At 42.9% G+C, this 21,825-nt stretch overlaps 2 protein-coding genes across 10 annotated transcripts in view; both read right to left on the reverse strand.

Annotated features, from left to right (window-relative positions):
* LOC117583312 (sterile alpha motif domain-containing protein 5) overlaps positions 1–21,825 on the reverse strand; it is a 156,815-nt gene that overhangs the window by 129,810 nt on the left and 5,180 nt on the right. For 8 of the 9 annotated variants that reach the window (XM_034271565.1, XM_034271566.1, XM_034271564.1 and 5 more), the window contains exon 1: positions 1,052–1,173. The exons of the other annotated variant lie outside the window; for it this stretch is intronic. The gene's annotated coding sequence lies outside the window, so the exon portion shown is untranslated. Of the gene's footprint in view, positions 1–1,051; positions 1,174–21,825 lie in introns of those variants that run through there. 9 annotated transcript variants of the gene reach the window in all.
* LOC117583310 (AF4/FMR2 family member lilli-like) overlaps positions 19,629–21,825 on the reverse strand; it is a 22,870-nt gene continuing 20,673 nt past the window's right edge. Inside the window, exon 3 of the mRNA XM_034271555.1 lies at positions 19,629–19,838. Coding sequence (XP_034127446.1) covers positions 19,787–19,838 — 52 coding nt within the window. The 3' untranslated portion in view covers positions 19,629–19,786. The remainder of the gene's footprint in view (positions 19,839–21,825) is intronic.

Consider the following 21,825-nt stretch of genomic DNA (forward strand, 5'->3'; position numbering starts at 1 on the left):
AACCATGCCACAAGACAATGCAACAGCCGCAAAAGACACACAAACAGACAGACAGACGGAGAGACAGGCCCGAACCAGTTGGCCAGAATGGGAGGAAACCAGAGGCAGACGCATGGGCAGAGGCAGAGGCTGGAATCAAAGAGGAGCTTCTACTTCTTGGTCTGATTCGCCTTCTGGTCCATTTGGTTTTGGGTCGTGCCTTGGCCATGTTTTTCGATTCATATTTTCGACAGTAGAGTTTTTCCATTTCACGGTTCCTTGTTCCTTCTTTTCGTTGCGTGGTTTTAGATCTACTCTATGGGAGAGAGTCAAGCGAATTAAGGAAAGAGTTGAGATCTATAGCCTATAGCACCCCGTAAAAAATACTTTCTTCATATTCCTTGACTACAATTCTCTGCAAAAATGTTCCATAAATCGCTGTTCCTTTTTGCTTTCCTTCAACTGTCAAAGAGAAGTGAAAGTGTATGCCCTTAATCGACTCTCATCTAAAATGCTTTCTGCTGCATTTTCCAGAGGGGCAGAGGACGCAGCTCAAAACCAAAGTTTGTTCAACTATTTTTTTGCCCGGACATGTTTATATTTGCTGCAAGCATTACTTTTTACTCCATTTTACTCCTATTTTCCTGTGGCACACAAACAAAAACCAGTTGCATGAAAGCAACAACAAAAGCAATGTGAAAATATAAACCAAATAGTGGAATTTTCCTCTATTACAGCGCAAAGTGCAAAGTGAGGCATGGCAGCATGGAAGGGTTGAGCAGCCTGGCAGAAGGGTTAAGGGTTGGCGGGATGCTGATGATGCCCGCCATTTGGAGTTGTCCAAAAAAAAAATGCATAATAAATAGAGTACTCTGCTCTCTTGGCACACAATCATCTCTATAACTATATTTATTTTTTTCACTCAGCAAAAATTGTGTCAAAATCGGATGTTGCCTCGAGGGGCCAGCAGGTTGCAGCAACTTTAAAATGTACACAAAAGGCTGTACCGTGGCCTCAACGTAACCGGCAGTAACAAAATTTATGGATCTGGCCGTGTAATTTTCTAACGTACCTGCCAATTTAACGGTAAAGTGTAAATTTCATTTAATTTGACGGCCAAGCCACAGATTGAAACCTCCGGGGGCAGCGGTTAATAAAGTTGCACCACCAACAGCAACATCATCCACAATAGTGGCTGTGCCCGTGCCCGTGCCAGTGGCAGTGGCAGGGGCAGGGGCAACAAAACTAATTAGTCCACACAGAGGATGAGTGGGGAGGCACCTCAGTAGAGCAACAAACTTACCTAAAAAGAGACGAAAGAAGAAACAGATGATTTAATAAGCAATTAAATTATTCGAAATAATGTAAGCCAAAGGGGACACGAGCTGGCGATGGAGGAGGGCCACAGAAATTGCACATAAAATTGCAATTTTCCAGCAAATTCATAGCAACAACAAATTACACAAAATCAGGCCGCTGGCGAAAAGGGAGATGGTGGAAAAAGTGATAGAAAGAGAGGAGATAAGACGCTAAGGCACAGTGCGTTACGAAAGTCCATGACTTCAGTTGATTTTTGTGGCGCATACACTCTCGCAACGCACTGTACTGTGAGTGCGCAAAAGTGATAGAAAGATGGAGAGAGAGTCGGAGAGAGAGAGAGAGAGAGAGAGAGAACATCTGCCAACTGTCCCAGCTCATCGTCAATCTGTGATAGCTCATAATGATCATCATCGTCATCAGCCTGCGATAGCAAGAACTCAAGTGGCATCCACTACAGATTCCAGCCTCAGCTTCAGCTTCAATCTTCCAGCAACAGCAGGGCCAGCCGACAGGAGTCCAACTAATGCCATCAAGGCTCTGATGCATACAGTGATTAGACTGGACGTTGTACCCCAACTGGAGGCTGTCTCTTCATTATACCCTTTGCCAGAAGGTTTTATGAATGCGTTTACAGCGGCTTTCCATGCCAAGAATGAATCATTTGTGGTGGCTGTGGAGAGGGATCTTCACAGTGTATCTAGAGCTTCGTCTTCCAGAACTGAAGATGAAGCTGATGCTGTTGCTGCCGCTGCTGTTCTGCTGCTGCCTGATGATGACGATAAGTGCAGTTTGGGAGCGTAATAGAAAAGTTGCCACAACGTGCAGCAGGGGATGTGTGTGTGTGTGTTGCTCTGCTGTTGTTGCTTCTGCTGCTGATGATAATGATAGATAAGTGTGCGCCAAGTGCACTACGTAACTTAGTCTCTAACTTCAAAAGCTATCAGCAGTTAAATCGAAAAGCAGTAAGCCATCCAGGGAGCAGGCAGCAAAGGCAGCAAAGGCACCAGCCAACGGGCAAGAACTGTAAATGTTGCGCAGCTTAATGACAAGAGCGCCAAGCCAAGTAAGTTGCAGTTGCAGCAGGACGGCAGAAGTTGGAAGGCAGGAGGATCTCTCAGATGCTGCTGCTGCTGCTACTGCTGCTGCATCATTAGCAATTGTGGGCAGGCCCAGTCGGGCAGGCGTGGGTCTCAGTCTCAGTCCCTGTCTGGGGCATGGGGCATGGGGCATGGGAAATATTTGCTATAAATGCATGCAACATTAAGTAGAACGCATTTTTTTTTTGCTCTCTGCTGATGCCAGCATCTGCAACCTGATGACGCCACACGCCACTTCACTTGGCTGCCTCTTGCCAATGTTGCTGCCACTTCTTGTTGCCGCTGCTGCTGCTGCTACTTCTGCTGTTGTTGTGCCTTTTCACAGCTCAACGCTTGCGCACATTTGGGAGGAAGGGAGGGAGGCAGCCTGAGAAAAGGGTTCAGATTCAGAGTAGGAGTCCCGGGAGTCATCCTGCCCTCCTCGAAGGCGGTGGCAGTGTGTGTGTGCCCTGCGCCGTTTGCTTTATTTCTTTCCAAGAATCTTGACGGCTATTAAGGAACAAACAGAAACAGAACCAGCAGCAGCGACAGCAACAGCCTTTATAGTCGATATTTCCATACCCATTAATCACGCAGAAATCACAGAGAGGTCAGTCACAAATGAGAGGATCTCAGGATGTGCTAAACAAATGTCGCAAAACCGAAGATATTTTTAAACTTTAAATAAACCTTCTCTGTATTGTTATCCATCACACAGCATACCCTTCTGCACCCACAAGAAATACCTCGTAATTCAGTTCAAAACGCAAGCTGTAAAATAAAATTATTATTTTCTTTTCGTGCTCATAATTTTCACTGCTTTTTTTCGCTCTTTCGCGCTGGCTCTGGCTCCTCGCATCTGCCAGGCTCTTTCTCAGCTTTGCCCTCAATTAGTAAAAGACTTTTCCTCTTTTCCCTATTACATTCTTAGCCCTGGCTTCCACAGCTTTTCTCGCCCAATAGTTTTACGCTCTGCTCTCCCCTCCAGACCTCAGCAAGCTGCTGCCGCCCCCGTTTCGGCTTTAGTAGTTAATTAAGTTACGACTTTATGTTGCATATTAGTGGCAGCCACCAACAGAGATAGAGCGAGAGAGCAAGAGAGAGTGGAGGATCTGCAGACATTTGAGGGCGAGGCAACTACTAAATATTGAAATTATTGCCCCTAACTAATTGGCGAAAGTAGTAAGAAAAAATTAGGAAAACAAAAATGATGCTTAAACTTTAAATTCCTTGCAGTTCAAGTTCTTTGCTGTAAGTTTCTCTTCGGAGAATTGCATTTAGTTTTGTTAGTGTCTAGTTTTTATTTATCTCTTGAATATGTTTATTTGACGCATTCATTTCTTGGATTCGTGTTTAAATGTTTCCATGATTCATGATCTCCACTCAGTTTTTATGAGCAACCCAGGGATCAACGTCCAGGATTAAAGCCAAGGATTTTTGCTTTTAATTCGTTTTTTAAATTTATTTTACGTTATTATTTATAGACAATTTATTTTATTTAAGCGAACAGCCTCAGTCTCAACCGCTGGACATTTGCGGCCATTTAGTTGCGATAAAAAATAACAATTTATGCAGCTAAGCAACAGTGGGAGAGAGTGTGGTGGGCGGGGGGTTAAGAGCGTAAAAAGAATTCTATTTTCTCAGGCAATAAAAATGTCAACAGCGTCGCCACAGACCAAATGGCAATTGCAGAATTTCTCCTTCCTCTCTCTTCGTTCGCTTCGGCTCTGTTCTGCTCCTCTCTCTCTCGCTCACTGCCAAAGTGATTTATGCATTTCGCATGCAAAACGCTAATCAGTGGACCCATGGAACGGCGAACGGCGACCCCATAAGTCTCCGCCTCCCCGCTGGCCGCCCATTCTGAAAGATGCAAAAAAAAGGGCGTCCCAGCATCCACACACACTCTGGAGGGTAATACAAAACTCAAATAGCGTTTAGCCAAAGATGACTAATGTGCTTGGACGATGTCCAAGTGGTCAAGTGGGTTCCGGCTTCCAGCCTTACAACAGTGCACCACTCACTCCACTCCACTCCACTCCACTCTACTCCACGCCTTCAGCCATTCATTGGTTTTTGCATGTGGGATATGTTAAGATTAATGGAAGTCTCAAGGAGTCTGTGATGATATCGCTTTAAATATATCGATATCTGGATAAAGCAACGATACAATTGATTGAATATCAATGAACCAATGAACAAAACACAATGAACAATTTACAAAAAGCCCACAAATGTTTATATTTATATAATTTAATCCTATATGTAGTTGCTACATTATTTTATGCACCAATAAACATGGTTCATGCCTACTCTGAAACACTGTTGACGGACAGGAAGTGCACTTCTTGCGAAAAATACTCTTTTAACCCCCAATCGAAACCGCTACCGAGTAGAGGGTTGTTGGATTTTCAAAACTTGTTGAAATACGCGCATATGCCAAGCATAATTACAACGCAAAAATGAAAAAAATTGTTTAAATTTGTAACTTTTGTAAAGTGCTTCAATAAGTAATGAGGGGAGAAAGGAGAAACTGGATGGATGGAAAGCAAAGAGCAGGGATTGGGGAAAGCACAGAAGGCAAGAGGAGCAGAGGATGAGCGAGAGCCAAGCCAGTAAGTTCTGTAGTTTGAAGTGAATTTAATATTTTGGCCTGACTCGCGGCAAGGCAAGGCCACGCATTTCGTTCATTAATATTTTATGGCCAAAAAATGTAATTTGACTTATTTTTCCGGTGCATTAATTAAGAGTTTGCCTCGCATGGCAGGGGGAAAACTTTTTTGCCCGTATTCAAATGAAATTTAACATTGATTGTAGCGAGCTCTCAAAATTTCTTATGAATAATTTGGCAGCAAGAGCAAATCCTGCTCCGAATGCTCCTCCATTATCAACCACAATTTTCAATTAATTTCAATTGGTTGCATATCAAATTGTGTAGGCAATAATGCACCATATTTTGGTCTTGGTTTGGTTTTAAACTCACACAATTTGTAGCAAGAATTGCTGTGTTCAGGATATATAATAGGCTTCCTTTCTCCTTTCACCTTTTGTGCATTTTGGCCAAATTGCAATTAAAATTAGCAGCAAAGGAAGGACAGTGGACAGTGGACATCACTTGCCAATCAAAGACATGTGTACACATGTGGGCAGGGGCATTCTATAACTCTATGCCACAGAGACAATTTGCCTGCACTTGACCATAAAATTAATTAACTAAAATATGCCAAGAAAGAGCCGCCCACACACACACACAGCCACTACTCTGATTGTGACTTCAGTATGCGAACAAAGCCATCGAAAAACCGATAAATACCAAGAGGAGCAACAACTGCGACAAAATGTCACTTAAACGACCAAAAGCCAGGCAAAGGAAAAGCACAAACAGTGCGGCACAGAACGATAGGCGACATTCCTTTGACTATAACCATTTCTGCACTCTCATTTGTCAGCTGTGACTGCCTGACACTGTTGACACACACTGTGTGCCGTACTGTTTGCATGCATGTGCTAGAGAGAGAGACTGACACTAGGCTTAGTTATTGTTTTGTGCATACACCGACTGTCCTGTGTTCATGTCCTGAATGCCACAATTAACTAAAAGGCGCGCATCATATTAGCAACAAACAACACAACAAAATTGTAGTCAACGGAGCAACAAAACCTACAACTATAGAAATTACAACCAGAAGAGCTGAAGCAGTTGATACACTTTCCAGCGTTGATGTTTCAATTCGTTCTACAATTATTTTCAGAAGGGAAAGATTCGAAGATTCATTTATAAATTATCGATCATCTTTGTATAAATATGCTGCTATATATCATACCCAATGCGATTCGTTGTGCGCTGCGACATCAGAATAGACTCTCTCTGCTGTGAGGGTATCCAAAAACCAACAATTAGAACCATAAGGATGCCCCCCGAAAAAGACAGACAAGCGGGGAGTGACAAGGACATGAAGGCGGAAGCAACAACTGCTGTTAAGTATGGATGTGTTTGTAAATATATGTGTGTATTGTGTATCCTGCTCCTGCGTCCTGTGTATATGGATATTATTGTTATTTCAGTTGAAACTCGGAATTGCTTGTAGATTTGTTCGGCAACAGCTGTGCCATTTGCCAGCAAGCAATTTCTGTCTGACTTACTTCCTCTGCCGCCTGCCGCCTGCCGCCTGTCCTGGCCCTGTCCTGCTCGTCCTCGTTCCTGCAATTTATGTATCCTTTTGGGCAACAAGGGAATAGACAGGGGAATGTCTATATATGCATGGTCAAGTATCTGTGCAGTGCACATTGTCTTGGGTTCAGGCAACGCCCCGTCATTGTAAGCTACTTAAGATTGTGCCCAGATTATGCTTTAAACGAGAATACGAGGATGGTAGAAATGTATGCTAAAATGTACGCGCAAATTGAGTGTGAGTTTTCCATAGAGATAATCTTTTACAAGCAATTTAAAGCCTCGAACAAGTGCTAATATAACAGCAGTGAGAGGTTAAGGATAGGAAGAGACAGAGACAGAGAGAGAGGGCACAGGTAGTCCCGTATCACGTGCGATCAACTAATTAATGTAACAAAAAAGAAAACCCCTCTCTAAACAGGAAGCCGCATATTAGCCCTAAAGAACAATAGCCAAACCGACAGAAGGAGATAGATATACCAGATCAGATAGACAGAGACAGAGAGAGAGAGAGAGAGACAGAGAGAGAGAGGGATAGAGAACAAGTTGCAGCACCACTTGACTGATTACCTCTCCCCCTCTTGTGGGGCTCGTTGCAATGTTCTTTTCTATTCCAACTTCTTGCAACATTAATGAGCAGGAAGCTCATACGAGTATTTTCCACTGGACGAACCACAAATTCAATTATGAATGAGCTACAAATTACAGTTATGATTACGACAGTGCGGCCACATAACTGTAAGGCATACTTTCTAAAATGAGATTTTAATGCAATTTTTGACCGAAAATTACTTCCTCATTGGCTTTGACAAGGTTTCCAAGTTTGCTCCTGTTAACTCAAATGATGGTGATTAGTCGATGGCAAGGTGTAATCTAAAGATCACATGATTGGACATCTTTTATGGCATATAACAACCATCCAAAATATTTCAATAATATTTCTTTCAAAATCTTTCAAATCAAAATGTCGGTAATGATCCACAAATGTTCACTCTTCACATTACTCATCCCATGCTCATATTGTCCGACACTCAAAGGCTTTTCTTCAAAGATATGTATCTTTCGTCAGATTACAACTGTCTTATACTCGAGAGATTGAGGCAATAGCACACACTCACAGAGAGTAAGAGAGAGAGAAACAAGAGAAGGAACGCCGAAATTCCACAAAATCCGAAATGGGAGTGCCACAGCAGAATCCAACACAAAAGCGTTTTGTAAGCTGGAAAATCTCAGAGCCGCAGTGAAGTCAACTCCCCAGCAAGCGGCTTCTGCTGCCGCCTGAAATGCGTAGATAAATTGGGTTGAATGGAGCGCTACTGATTGGACTTCTTGCAACGGAATGGAGGTGGCATGGCTCCACGCCACTACCTGTCCTGTCTCATCGCTCTTTCAGATTTTCAATTATGGTTAATCATGCAAATGTTTGTCGCCTGTGAAAATGTTTTACATAATGCAAAGTGAAATGTGAATCTCCCAACCTCCAGCGCCTGCCTTCCTTTTCCATTCTCTCATCTCCCAACTCCATTCAAGAGTGCTCTTCGAACAGCAGAGTGCTGCGACGAGAGCATTATAGTCCAATGCATACATGAATAATTGTCTTTTTGTGTCCCATGTGGACCGGCCAATGGACTTGAAACCAACTCCTACAGCTGCCACAGCCACTGCCAATACTGATGTTGTTGCTGCTGCTGCTGCTGCCATGATGAGCTCTGGCCGGTTGTTCTCTTCAGGTAAGCCGAGCAATTTTTGCTGCCTGATTTCACAGACACAAGAATGTGTCCCATCTATATCTGTCCGTACCTTTGCTACGTTTTGGGATTAGAGAACAACCCCCTGGAAACGTGTCACATTATGCCAGGACAGGCAAACGGATACACACACAGACAGAGTCCTCTCCTTTGGGTGTCCTTTTCTGGTCAGGCAAATGAGATTTTGGTTTGGCAGCAGCAGAAGAATGTTACATGCCTCGTGTGTGCCTGCCTCTTCATTGAGTCATTGAGAGAAATACCTGCTAGAAAGTAACTCAAAAAATGACAGAGAATGTTGTAATCGATGGACAATGTGTACGGCATGGGAAATTGTGGCTTCCACATGCATTATCATGTCAAAAACCAATTAAATGCACATTTAATTCCACTTTTAATTCATAAATGGCGCAGTTTGTGGATAATTTATTAACCTTTAATAGATGGGCATGTCCGAAGGATGCTTTCTTTTTCCATATAATATATTCTCATTTCTCATGCCAACCCACCCCACACCAGCCACACACATAGACAAAAGGCAACCCCTAATCATGCCGCACATATCCCCTAGATCCTTTACAGTTTTTACATGCATTCCCATGCGTATTCTCATGTATGTGTGTGTGTGTGGTCATAAATTCAAAAAGCTGGCCCAAGCTTAAATTTTGGTTTTTCAATTTTTGAATGGCACAGACCTCGGGGTGGCAATCCCAGAGCCACAGCCACCGCCGCCGCATCGCATAGTTGTGCGTGCAACTGTGAAACGTGTTCGTTCCCGGGGAGGGAAAAACACGCATGAAGGACCGGCCAATGTCCTCTTCCTTCCTGCCCCCACACACTGCTGTCTGTCTGTCTGTCCGTCACAGTCTGTCCCGCCGTCACACAAAAACCATGAGATTTTATTTAATTAAAGCATTTAGGAACGGCTTCGGCTTCGGCCTCGTCCTCGGTGCGTTATTTGGTTTTGACGCCATATGTGCGCTGAATATATTAGATATACAAACACAATCCTTTAAAAAGGATCACAGCTCCTAAACAAATATGTTACATTGACCAGAAATCAACAAACAAACAAACGAAAAAAAGCTAAAGTCAAGTATTCAGACATGCGGAATACCTCTTCAAAGTGTTTTTTTATACAAAATAACAAACGTTTTTCCGAGTGTAATAACTACCAAAACTTTCAAACTGATTGAACATTTTATTCTACTTGATTTTATGAGCATTCTTCGACTTGTTGCATGCCTCCAAATGTATCTGATACACCCTTCCTTGTACGGTAAATATTAATTGAAGAACTCTTTGGATTATGTATTATTATGAGGCAAGCTACGGTTCCCATTCAGTTGAAAAAGGTTAAACAAAGGTTAAGCTGGGTAGAAAAAGGGTCTTTGGGGGGGCCGTAAGCCATCTAGAGACCGAGTCATCAAAGTTATTTAGTTAAAATTAGTGCCTGTCGAGGATGTCTTTTCAATATGCCAAAGCAAACAAGATGACTACCAGCCCCGAGTCCCTTGGCCGCGCCACTCCGCCCTCCAACGTGTCCCAACATCTTGGAACGGCCAAGACCCAAGACACACAGCCAAGTCAAGCAAAGAGTCAAGTCAAGTCAAGCCAAAAGCAACCTCTAAACGCTCGAGGGCCTGGCAAAGGACACGAAACCTTCCAACAGACAGAGAGGGGGACAATGTCGTGCTGCTGACAAGTGCGATGACAACGTCAAAGGCTTTGCTGCTGCTGCTGTTGCTTCTGTTGCTGCCTCATGCTGCATGCTGCCATGCTCAACTAGCTGCAAGGCACCTTTGGGAAAAAAGACGCTCATCTGGAAAATCAACTTCGACTTTTGGGCCACCCAACAGGAGCAGCAGCAGCAGCGGCAGGAACAGCAGCAACGAACCGCAAATCATAAAATAAACTCTTTAATTACGCCTCACGACTTTCCATGGCAGACACGCAACAAGCAAATGGAAAATTATGCAAAATGCTGCAACAGTAGTAAAGGCAGCAGTCCCTGGAACTGCAACAGCAACATAGGCAACAGTAGGAGCAGCAACAACATAGGCAACAGCGCCAACATCAGCTACCGAAAATTCAGTTAAAAATTATAAAATCTTTGGCACGACGCAGGAAGGAGGACGACAAAACTGCAAATTAGCAAAACTACAAGGCACAAACAACAGGCACAGAAAAACAATAAGGGAAAGCTAGAGACCGAAGAGGATGAAATCCCTGAATACCCTGGAAAGATTCAATTTCAATTTCATGATGAACTTGATCATGATGATGATGATAATGATGATGTAGTAGTGGTCTGCTGTTAAACACCCGAGCAGCATGCATTCCAAAGACCTCGCACTCCCGCACACAGCTTGAGATCCATAAAAGAGTTTTTTCTTTTTCTTTTTCGGAGAGTTAGTGGGAAAGGGGAGGAGCAGGACCCCCTGCTGTAAACAACCTGACTGGACCCCTTACCGACTCCTACTCTTACCCTTCCAATGCTTTGGCACCCACTCGATTATCACCGAAAAACGATTGACCTCACGAATTCGTAATTAATTTTCACCCAAAAAGTTTTCCATTCGAAGACAAACTTCAAACAAAAGGCTGCTGCTGTTGCATCCACATTCACTGGAGAACTCTATGTGTGTGTGGATTGGTTTTTGGAATTGCTTTTGCTTTGTGTGCACTCCTATAGCCCTGCCCTTCAGCTCTCCAGCTCTCCAGCTCTCCCGCTCTTCTCTGTGGCTGCCACAATGTTTAAACATTTGAGGCGCACACACACTGTGGGGGGGCTGTTGCTGTTGCTGTTGCTGCTGCTGCTGCCTGGCTGGCTCCAATGTTCGACTCTCTTTCACCTTACTCGACTCCGTGCTGCAGTGCCGCCCTGCCTGCCCCGTGGATGTCGCTTAAGTGCTGAAACAATGTTCCAAGTTGTAAGTGCAACAGCAACAGCGACCCAAAACCAAACCAAAGCCCAAAACTGAAGCGAAAAACTCCATCGAAAAGTAAAGTGTGTAAAAATGAGCAACTTTTCCTCTGAAGTGAGAAGCAACTATGTGGCATGCTGCAAGCTGCACGCTGCAACGTGCACCCATGCCCACATCTCTCTTTCAGGCGACAACGAACGACAATGACTAGCAGCATTTGCCAGCGCGCAAACTCCACCAGATACAAAAATTGTCTGCACCATGCCACCAGTCCTGAAGCCTGAAGTTCGGATATGGAGGAGGCATGAACACTTCTCTCCCTCCGTTGCACTTCTCCGTGGCCCCATCTGTGTGTGTGTTTGTGTGTGTGCAGCACTGGCAGCAGGCAGCGTAAAGTGCACAAATTGCAATTGTAGCTGGGGCGCGGGAATCAGGACAAGAAACCAAAACGGACGGGCGGGGCGGAGGCACGGAGGCTCGGAGAAGGCGAATGAGTGTGTGGAGGCGTCGCCAATTGCCGGCCTAGCCCCCAGACATGGTGGGGGCTCTTCAAAAACAACAACAACAACCACAGCAGAGCAAAGCAGCAAAAAGAAGTCACAAGTACAGTGAACACTTGATGATGATGTAAATTGGAGAAAGGTTCCTCCTCATAAACACTCAAAAGAATATTTTCTGCTCTCGTGAGAATACGTGAAAAGCATTGGGGAATGCAATGCCCTGTCCCACCTGCCACACCCCAAGAAAATTGAACTAAAAATTTAATTAAATTAAGATTTAAAATGTTAATAATGATATAAAATAGTTTTATAGATAGAAACTAGGTTTAGCTCCCAAATTAAATGTTAGAAATCATCAGCTTTGATCTATGCCAATTCCCAGTCTGCATTTTATTCCCAGCAGCAGTTGCCATGGGATTGCAGGACCTTCTTTCCTGTCACCAAAAGAGCTCCTTGGCCAATGTTTAATTTATTCTCCTTCCATCTGCATAAACACTGAGCCACAACAGTTTTGAACTTCTTGGTCAAATGATGTGGCACAAATGTAAATACTTTTTGTGCTCCGTTTAAAGAGCTGCAAAAAACCTACAAGTGGAGCAACTGTTCGGGGGAAATGACAAAGCTTTTGCTTAACTCTGTTGGAAAATTAATTTTCGGATGACATTCAACTCATCAGGCGGGACAGAAGAGGGCCAGGGCCAGGGCTCCTCCGCGACTTCTCCTTTGGCTGTGTCATGTGACTTGTAACTTTTCTGTGTTGTCTGCCACTTGGGGCAGAGTGGCACACACACAGTTCGGCTTGAAAGTTTAATTTCAGCGCTTGACTTGGAAAGTTTTGTGCCCATAGACAGACAGGAGGAGTCAGAGTTGAGGCGACTCCAAGTCGAACTCCTTTTTGCAACGCAAAGTTGATGTTGGAGGCGGCAGCGCCAGCAGCAACAGCAGCAACAGCAGCAGCGACGGCAACGTCGGCCTTTTCGACGACCACCGTCGACACAAATTGCTTCGAAGTTTTTTTGGCATTCAAGTGTTTTAATGTCTCACGAGTTGTTCTGGCAGTCAGCCGTCTTCCGTCTTCCGTCTCTTTTATTCCACATATCACTCGAGTGAGTCGCGGAGTCGCAAATCGCGGTGGTGCCTCAAAGGCAATGAATTAATCAAAGAGCAGCTGCAGTTTTCGTGTGGCATTAAGTACCTGTGGCACTGTGGCAGACATCAGCAAGTGGGGCGGCAGCAGGAAACGTGGGGCTAATGGTTGAGGGAGGAACGGCTAAACCGCAAGGCGGTGGCGCCGCTAGACAAATTTCAACTTAATCAATTTAAAGTGCTCGCCACAAAGTCAACAGTTCAAACTAACCGCAAAAGAGTGGGGCCTTAGCCAAGGCACAGAGTGGTGTCACTCCGTGCCCCTGCCACAGTGCTTTGCAGCGAAAGCCTTAACCCTCCTTTGGCCAGGGTTATTAGGAAAATTGTCACAACAGGGAAATAGATATGTGTATGCACATACACACACACACACAGGAGGTTGTTGCTGTCTCGTTGACCAACAGCCAATATCAACCAGAATTAGGACTACAATAGAACGGCGAAGCTTCAATGCCCTAAACGAATGATGAATAAGTAAATACAAATACAAAAGTAAAAGCAAAACTCGAATCATGTCATCAATATGTCACGCAATTTATGTAAAACAATATTCTCAGGCTTTCTCCATTCCCTTGTTCGCTTGTGCGTGTCGAGTCTTGCAGTTAGCAGCGCTGGAAGCAGTAGGGAGCAAGGACACTAAACCGGAACCAAATTGAAGGAATAATTGCATTCAAAACGATTCTCCGGACTGTCAGAACCGTCATTCTCTGTGTCCTGTTACAAGCTTCCCAAGAAAACGAAAACACCCTGTGCTACAAGGAAGAGTACAAGCCGCAAGTTCAAGTCCAGTGCAGTGTCCCTGCTGCGGCCTCTGTGGAGCGAGTGAGTTGAGTGTATCCTTTTCACGTTTTTTTTCTTCTTGTCAGCACACACAGCAAACACACAGCACAGCACCCCTCCTCAGACCCTGTCTTGCTGCTGATGTTGTTGTTGTTTGCTTACGTGTATTTATATTTACCCTGCTGTCAACATTGGAAAATTATGAAAATTAATATGAAAATTGTTGCTATTTATGGGATAGTTTACACTGCTTGTGCGTCTGTGTAAGGGAACTGGACTCCTTGGGTTTCAAGTGGGGCAATTGTTGGTTTTCGATTTAATTACTTGCGTCAACTTGAGCCCCATAATTTGATTGAGTATTATGTGACACTCAGGCCGGGGCAAGGGTCCATTGAGATGCGTGATGCGTGAGGTGAGGGGTGCCATGAAAGAGAGTCAACAAGCTCACGCATCAAAGGGGGTTTTGTTCTGGAAACAAACCCTAAAGTAGCCTCTGAGGCCTCTGAGGCAAAACGACAACACACGCATGCATCAAAACCCCTCGACATTTGCATCTTTGACGGCTCTCTCTATTGTTGTGCACTCCCGCTCTATTTATGCAGCGTGCAACACACTTAAAATATGCAAAAACAAGGGGGAATTCAGCCGCCGGAGGGAGTGATGCACTTTGTTTGAAATTGTTTTGTTGGTAAATGGTTTCAATATGCTAATCAGTATGAGAATTATCCCAAGATATCTCAGCTTTATTTAATCCATAATTTGTTAATCTATTTCTATCTTTAGTTAACTTGTGAAACTCCTCAATTCCCTGGATTCCCTACTGAAAACCATTCATCGTTTTATCCAATCGTGTGCTGACAGTTTCCTAAACTCTGAAAACTTTTACTCCACAAACTTTCTTGCTTCTTCGAAAACTTCCTTCGAATACGAAAACTTTATTTTCACGGCAAGTTCCCACATGGCCAGAGGCATGTCTATACTCTAACAACAAGTTGCAACACAAGCAAAGGCGAGCACACAAAATGGACAAAATAATTCCAAGACAATACACCAAATTTCCATATTATTTGTGGCATATTCGTAATCCCCTGTCGATTGCCGGCGCTTGGAGACGTTTAAATGCAGATTAAGCATGTCATCTACCCCTATTATACACCGCATACTTCAGAATCAATTAGCAAAAGCTTTTAAAAATCATTAAAGAAGAGAAGCCTCGAAATGGTCGAACATAAAATGCTCGATTCTAATGACAATTGACGGCTGCAATAAAACCAAATTGCTGCGCTCAAACCAGACTTAAGATCATGGCACGCATAGCCCCCACCCCTTCTTGTATGTATGTAATATTTACGCATTTGCCCATAATTTATATGCATTTATGAGCCATCGCTTGGACAGACAAACAGACAACGCGAGAGAGAAAGAGACAGTCAGGCAGCCATGACAATTTTTATGGCATTTTTATTTCCTGCAAGCAGCAAATAAAGCAAACTCCCATTTACTCATACCCCATATGGTCGCTGTTGCAGTCAAAACTTCAACTTCATTATCGCGTTATCGCCATGGCACACTCCCTCCCGACCCTCTTCCCTTACCCACACCAGTGCTGCATTATCGTGATTGCTGTAGTAAATGTTTTTTATTTATTATTATTTACAAATGCATTAAACACAATATTTAATTGCGTCCATAAAAAATATAATGGAAAATAAACGGTAGGGTTATTACCCTCGTACTTGGGATACCCTGGAAGCGTTTTCTGTAGGGTTTCGAATTATAAAGATTTTATCAATTTATTGCAGTTTATTGAGATTTTATGAATTTAAATTGGGAATACTTATTTCGGTTCAGATCTAACAGTGCCGTATATACCCTATGTAATCAATGATACCCATTGAGAAAGACCGCGACATTCTGTCTGCTGCCTATGCTTCCACATTCCACTCTTCCCCTCTTATTCCACTGTTCAATTGCACACCTAGCACCCGCACCAGCACCCTCTCCCTCCCGTTCTGCCTCTCTCAGTCTGCTGTTTACATTTGTTCTTGTTTATTTGTCTAGTGCATTGCTTATCGGAAATGCTTTTCCTATATGCGTGTGATATTTTTATGAGTTCTTTTTGCTTCCCCCTCCACACTTTCGAGTTTCGATTTCAGTTGCTGCTGTCTCTCAATTCACGTTCTCGTTGCTGTTGCTGTTGCTTCGCTGCTGCTGTTGTCGCGCTGTTTGCTGTTCACACTTTTTCGTTATTATTTACACAATTTGACCCTTTCACACCCAAATATCTCCTCATTGAACATGGAATTCTCTGCCCAGCAGAAGCAGCAGTAACAACAAAGAGTAGCAGGAGTAGTAGGTGAAGGAGGAGGAGAGGTAAAAGTAGGTAGTAGATATTTAGGTAGGTACATAGGTAACGCTCGCCCTTACACTCTATTTAGGTACAACTTCATTGAAAGGTATATTAGGCAGACGGTTAGACGATCTCGCTGTAGGTGTTTCATCTGCTATTTCTACCGATCTGCCTACCTGCCGGTTAGACTCTAAGCCTTACCTTTCAATAGAGGTTAACTTGAACCATATCGGCTCTCTCTCCTCTCACTCTATCGAATTTCGAATTTAGTCTCTTTGGGCTCAAACTGTAAATAGTCATAAATGTTTTGTTTATGTTTACAATTTAGCTGCTGTTGCTGTTGCTGTCTCCCTTTCTCTGTGGCTTTCGCTTGCTGCTCCGTCTGCTATCTCCTTCTGCTGCCGTTGTTCCTGTTGCAGTTCGTGACTTCTCTCATGTTGTTGACGTGGTTGTTGCAACATCATGCTGCCACCGAACACACATTTCTGAATCGGTAATGGAGTGCAGCCTGGGAGAGCATGTGCAGCTCAGAGAGCGGAAGGGGTAGGGGAAACTGCTGCATTTTATTGCTATCTAAATCGCGCAGTGACTCCTGGCACTCCATGTACGTGTATGTAACCCAAAAAAAAAAGACACCAAAAAGCAGCAACAACAACAACAACAACAAAGACAACAGCTGAAACTGTCTCCGATTTTTATTTGGTTTTAATTTGGCTCGAAAACGGGGGCTTAAATGTCACAAGTTAGTTGCAGCTTGTGGGCCACAATTACATTGAGAGAAGAGGTAACAATCGAAGAGCAAATATAAGTAAATTGAAAAATGTAAAATGAGGGAGAGACATATCAGTCTTCTCTTAAGCCTTCTCAGTTTCTCCAAAATTGTCCAATTTATGTATATTTATAAATCCAATCAAAGTTCGCTCAGTGTACGTGTATGTAAATCTGTGTTTCCACCGATATTAATATATTCAATTAAGTAGCTGGGGAACAGCAACAATTAAACCCATTATGTACATTGTCCTGCAACTCAAATAGCCCCAAAGCCACACTAAACACTATTATTATAGACAGGCAACGACCAACCAGGAGCTACTGTTGTATTTGGATGTCAATAAACACAGAAACTCCAATCGACAAAGCCGCATTAAAAGCATCATTAAATAAATTATAGACCCAGCCCACAAAAGTGAAGGCAAAATAGCAACGCAACAGGAAATTAGAAAGAAAGAAAGGAAAAAACCAAAAATCGAACATGAATTTGTGTAATGTTTAACAAAAGCTTAGCTCATTTGTTGTTTTAGTTGTTGTGTTATTTTAATTCTAGTAAAATAATAAAGAAGACAGGGAAGACATGGAGCGGGGGTCTGCATAAGCCTAATGAAAGCCATAAATAAAATAGGTAGTTCAGTGTTTAAGCTAATGAAGTTTCACAGCGAAATGGTGGATTTAGTTTAGTAGTGACGGTAGAGTGCGTTTCGGGGCTATTCATTTGATGTAAGTCCATGTTCAATTAGAATAATAACTACCAATTTATATCGTTTAGTAATGGTATACACCAGAATATATTTAAAACACATTTCGATTAATAATTTTAATCGATCAAATAAATTATTCAAAGATTGAAATGTATTTCCCAATCTCCATGTTTATATATTCCCTAATTATTTCATGTTCCCGTTTTTCCACACCTGTATTTGACATTTAATTATCAATTAGCTGTGTGCCACACAACTCCACATTCGTGCCACACAAACTTATAAATATTTTAATTAATTTACATTGTGATGCAATTTTTTGGGGACATTCTTTCGCCAGGTGTCAGCAGTCAGCGGGAAAATTCTAGTAATTTATGCAAACTATTCCCACATTAGAGAGAAGTGCCTCAGCATCAACCGAAACAGTGAAAGAGAGAGAGAGAGAGCCGTGAATTTATTTATAATTTATATGGCAATTAAAAACTAATATTGTCGAGGACACATCCCACCGATTCAATTGTAAATTTATGCAAATTCGTAATTGCACTCTCTCGATGAACGGGGGAAAATGGAAAATGCTTGACGGCTCTAGCTTTCGCTTTGACAAATGTTTTGCCAGTTTCCCCATTTTCGAGTTTTTACCCGATTCCCCAGCGCGATTTTATTGCATTTCCGATTGACAACAACGATTTTGTTGCCATAAATTAAATAATTAACTTAATTTTACATACGGTCCAATGTGATTTTAATTATTTCATTTGAATTTGTTGCATAATTTATGCTAAAATGTATTTTATTTCGTTTCGAGCTCGAGTATTTTCTGCTCTTCCGTGGACCCAGGGGCCCTGACTCATCGGCTGCGATGATAAATGGCTTTTAAAATGTTTCCCATGCTTCAGATTAACCAAACGAAAAAAATAGCTGAACAATTCAGTTCTCTCTGTTCCTATTTCTGTTTGCATAATTAATGTCGTACACATTTGATGCCAGAATTTGTCTGGCTCTTCAGATTAATCTGGTCCGCTCCGCTTCGCAGTTTAGGCTCTGCTTAAGCCTCATCTTCTGCTTGGACTGGGACTGATTCTAGGGGCTTAACATACATCTTTTGACTAGCATTTCGGCATGGCAGTTGAGGGACTGTTAATGACATATTGGCTTGGACTTGGGCCTCTGGGATTAGCATTGAAAATGGTATTTAGTTCCTCAAAATTGGGTCAAAGTGGTTTTAACTTTAAGCCTCGGTATTGATTTGGTAGATTTATGGTAATTATATAATTATAGTGCCAGAATAATTGGTTTGTTTTTTATGCTGGATAATTATATAATTATCATATTGAATTCACAATTAATTTCCTGAACATTTCATTGGTTCCACTAGTTGATGTTTTATTCCGTTACTCTTTTTCAGTGTGGCCTGGAAGTTTCTTTATACCCTCCTCCATTGCATGCCAAACATTCGATTGATTATTGATAGGTGTGAAATCGAATTCACTCAAATGAAACGTCATAAAAGATGTACATTTTCCCTTATTTTTTAGGGTTCCGTCATAAATAATCGAACCCCGACACCGACTCAGCTCTGGTCTGTTTACGGTGTGAGTTTCCTAATTAATATAAACAGTTTGTGAACAAGCCGCTAGAAAGAACTCAAAGAATGGCAGGCAGGCGGCAGGCAGTAGGAAAGGGAAACGGGGAACAGGGAATGGGCGCTGGTGTTCTGGTGTTTGGCATTTCCTGTAATTTGTCGAGCGCTCGGAAATTGCCGGCCTCTGGTTCGGGGGCCTTGTTGCATATTAATTTAAATATAATTATGATAATTTTTATTGTCAAGTCAAAGACGAAAGGCAGTCCATCCCAGCGACAGGGCCTTCTGCCACATGTTTTCCCTCTTTCTCTTTTTTTTATTTCTTTTTTTGTTTGCGTGTGGAATGCCTTGGGCAAACACAACCCTTTTGCATGAAGTGCCATGGGTATACCATCAGAAAGGATTAGTTATTGAGTTATTTTCACAACTAAAGTAACGACAGGAACGACGAGGAGAACCACCAACTGACGCGCGGCGGCGGTTCACTGAACAGCAGGAAAGGAGCGAACGTACCAACGAACGGAGGAACATCTTGTGACTGACATTTGTGCGTCAAATTAAGTGAACTCTTTTTTCTTCCAGAAGGAGGATCGGATCTTCTGGTCAAGGCAGCAGCTATTGGCTTCCTGCCTGCCTGCCTGCCTGCCTGGCAGAGCCTCGATCCGGAGCCTCGCTCTCTGAGTGACTGTGACTGTTGTTGTCTTCGGCCTGTCCCCTGCATTGCGTAAACTATAATTAATAACAAAACATGTTATGGTTATGGCTGCTGCTGCTGCTGCTGTTGCTGTAGCCTCTGAAAATTGTTTCTTGTGTGCCCCGAGAGCCCAAGGCATGAGGCATGAGGCCACAGAAAGCGGTTCTTGGTGCTTGGATTCTCGTTTCGTTCGATCTGCCGGTCCATTTTTCGGGCTGTTCAACATATGTTATGCATTTTTTAGTTGTCTTCGCGGCATTCCAAAAATTATGTAGCATTTAATTAGCGCATAATTGCACCAGCCCACAGACAGAGACGCAGCACACACCAGACCCCCAGACCTCCAGACCTCTCCATCAATTTCAATATTTGGCGTGTTGGGAACAATCTTCATCTTCATCATCATCATTGTAATCCGCACTGGAGGATTGAAAACACATTGTTCACCAGCGGCAGAAACTTACAAAAAAGCTTCAAATGCTCTTGTGTTAACCCATAAAGAAAATAGAATATTCCGCGAAAATTCCAGCTCATGTGCTACCCTTTATTCTGGCAAGAAAATGTCACTTTTCACAAATCCGTTTGCTACTTAGAAAGGAACCCAATGGACCCTCCTCATTCCTGTCGTATGTCCAAATGCCTGCAGTTCTTCTCTCTCTCCCTCTCTTTCTTTCTCTGTGCATGTGGCTGTGTCATTGTCTAAGGATGCAATTGCCGACGAGGACGAGGACGTGGCACAAGTTCAAAAGCAGTCAACAGTTCCATCGTCGTCATCGCAGACTTCTTTCCCTACCCACCTACTTCTACCCCTACATATTACCGTTCCTATGCCACATTCACATCATCATCGTCCTTATCCTTAGCCCTATTCGCTATCCCTGGCGTACTGTCGTCCTGCCGTGGCAGTAGTTCCTTGTGGCCTGGCAAATACTCAACAAACCATGAAAGTAAATAAATGTTTTGCAACGTTGCAGAAATAAAATGCAATTTAAGTCGCACAAAAATGGCCAACAACAGCATAAACAGGAGGAGGAGCTCGGCATGGCTATAAGGATACGGCAGAGAGAGAGAGAGAGAGAGGCTGGGAAGAGTATCTGGAACGTTGCAGTTTGTTTGGAGGAGCAGCCAGGACCTGGCAGCGCCCTCCTGTTTTCCTAGTCCTAGTCCTGGGCTGCAATTCATTCTCTTTTATTTTTGATTCGTTTAATTCTGTTGTTTTTTTTTTCGCTGCTGCTGCTTTCCCTGACACCCCCTCTGGCTGCTGTTAAAGTAACCGGCAAAAGCGTTCCGGGGGCTTCGAACTTTGAATTTTTGCATTTTTTTTTTTCCTTTTTTTCGTTTTTTGTTTTGGTTTTGTTTTGATTCGTTTTGCACAAAGAAAAGTGAAATGTTTTTGGTGCGGCAATGGGGTTTTGGTTTTTTAGAAATGTTGTCGGGGGTGTGGGAGTGAGGAATGCAATTGCATTTCCACAGACACGAAAAAAGGAAAGAAAAAAAAGAGTGGAAAAACGATTTAAAATAATTATATGCAGGAGAATTCTTTCGTGCAGTGCAGGGAATGCAACAAATGTTGGGTATGAATCAGTCATGAAAATCATTTACAATAATAAAGAATTCTTAAAGAGCTTTAGGAAGCAGAGAGGGATACAAAGAGAGACAACCAGATGGAGAGAAATAGTTAGAGATTAGGATTAGGCAGTCCAACCTGAAGATTTGACTGAGACAGATCTTAACAGCAGATTTATCTAAGTTTATGCAGATAAGGCAGACGTCCTCTGAAACTCCCTTAAGTTTATTCAAGTAAATTCCGTCCGTTCCAAAGAGATCCCTCTTAACATTTCCCTCTTCAATCAGCCATATCCATTACACCCATATCCGTTCGCTGTGTTTGAGTGAATGATTTAAGTGAATCGGTGAGCCTATTGTATTATTTACCCACTCCCTCCCCCTGTACACACACAGCATGCTATCCATCCTCTTTCCCCCTCCCCCCCCCCCCCCCCCCCCCCCCCACCAACCACCAAACAAAAAAAAACAAAAAAAAAAAAAAAAAAAAAAAAAAAAAAAGAAAAAAAAAAAA

This window comes from Drosophila guanche, unplaced genomic scaffold, assembly GCF_900245975.1.
Source record: "Drosophila guanche unplaced genomic scaffold, DGUA_6, whole genome shotgun sequence".
NCBI classification, from domain to species: Eukaryota; Metazoa; Arthropoda; class Insecta; order Diptera; family Drosophilidae; genus Drosophila; species Drosophila guanche.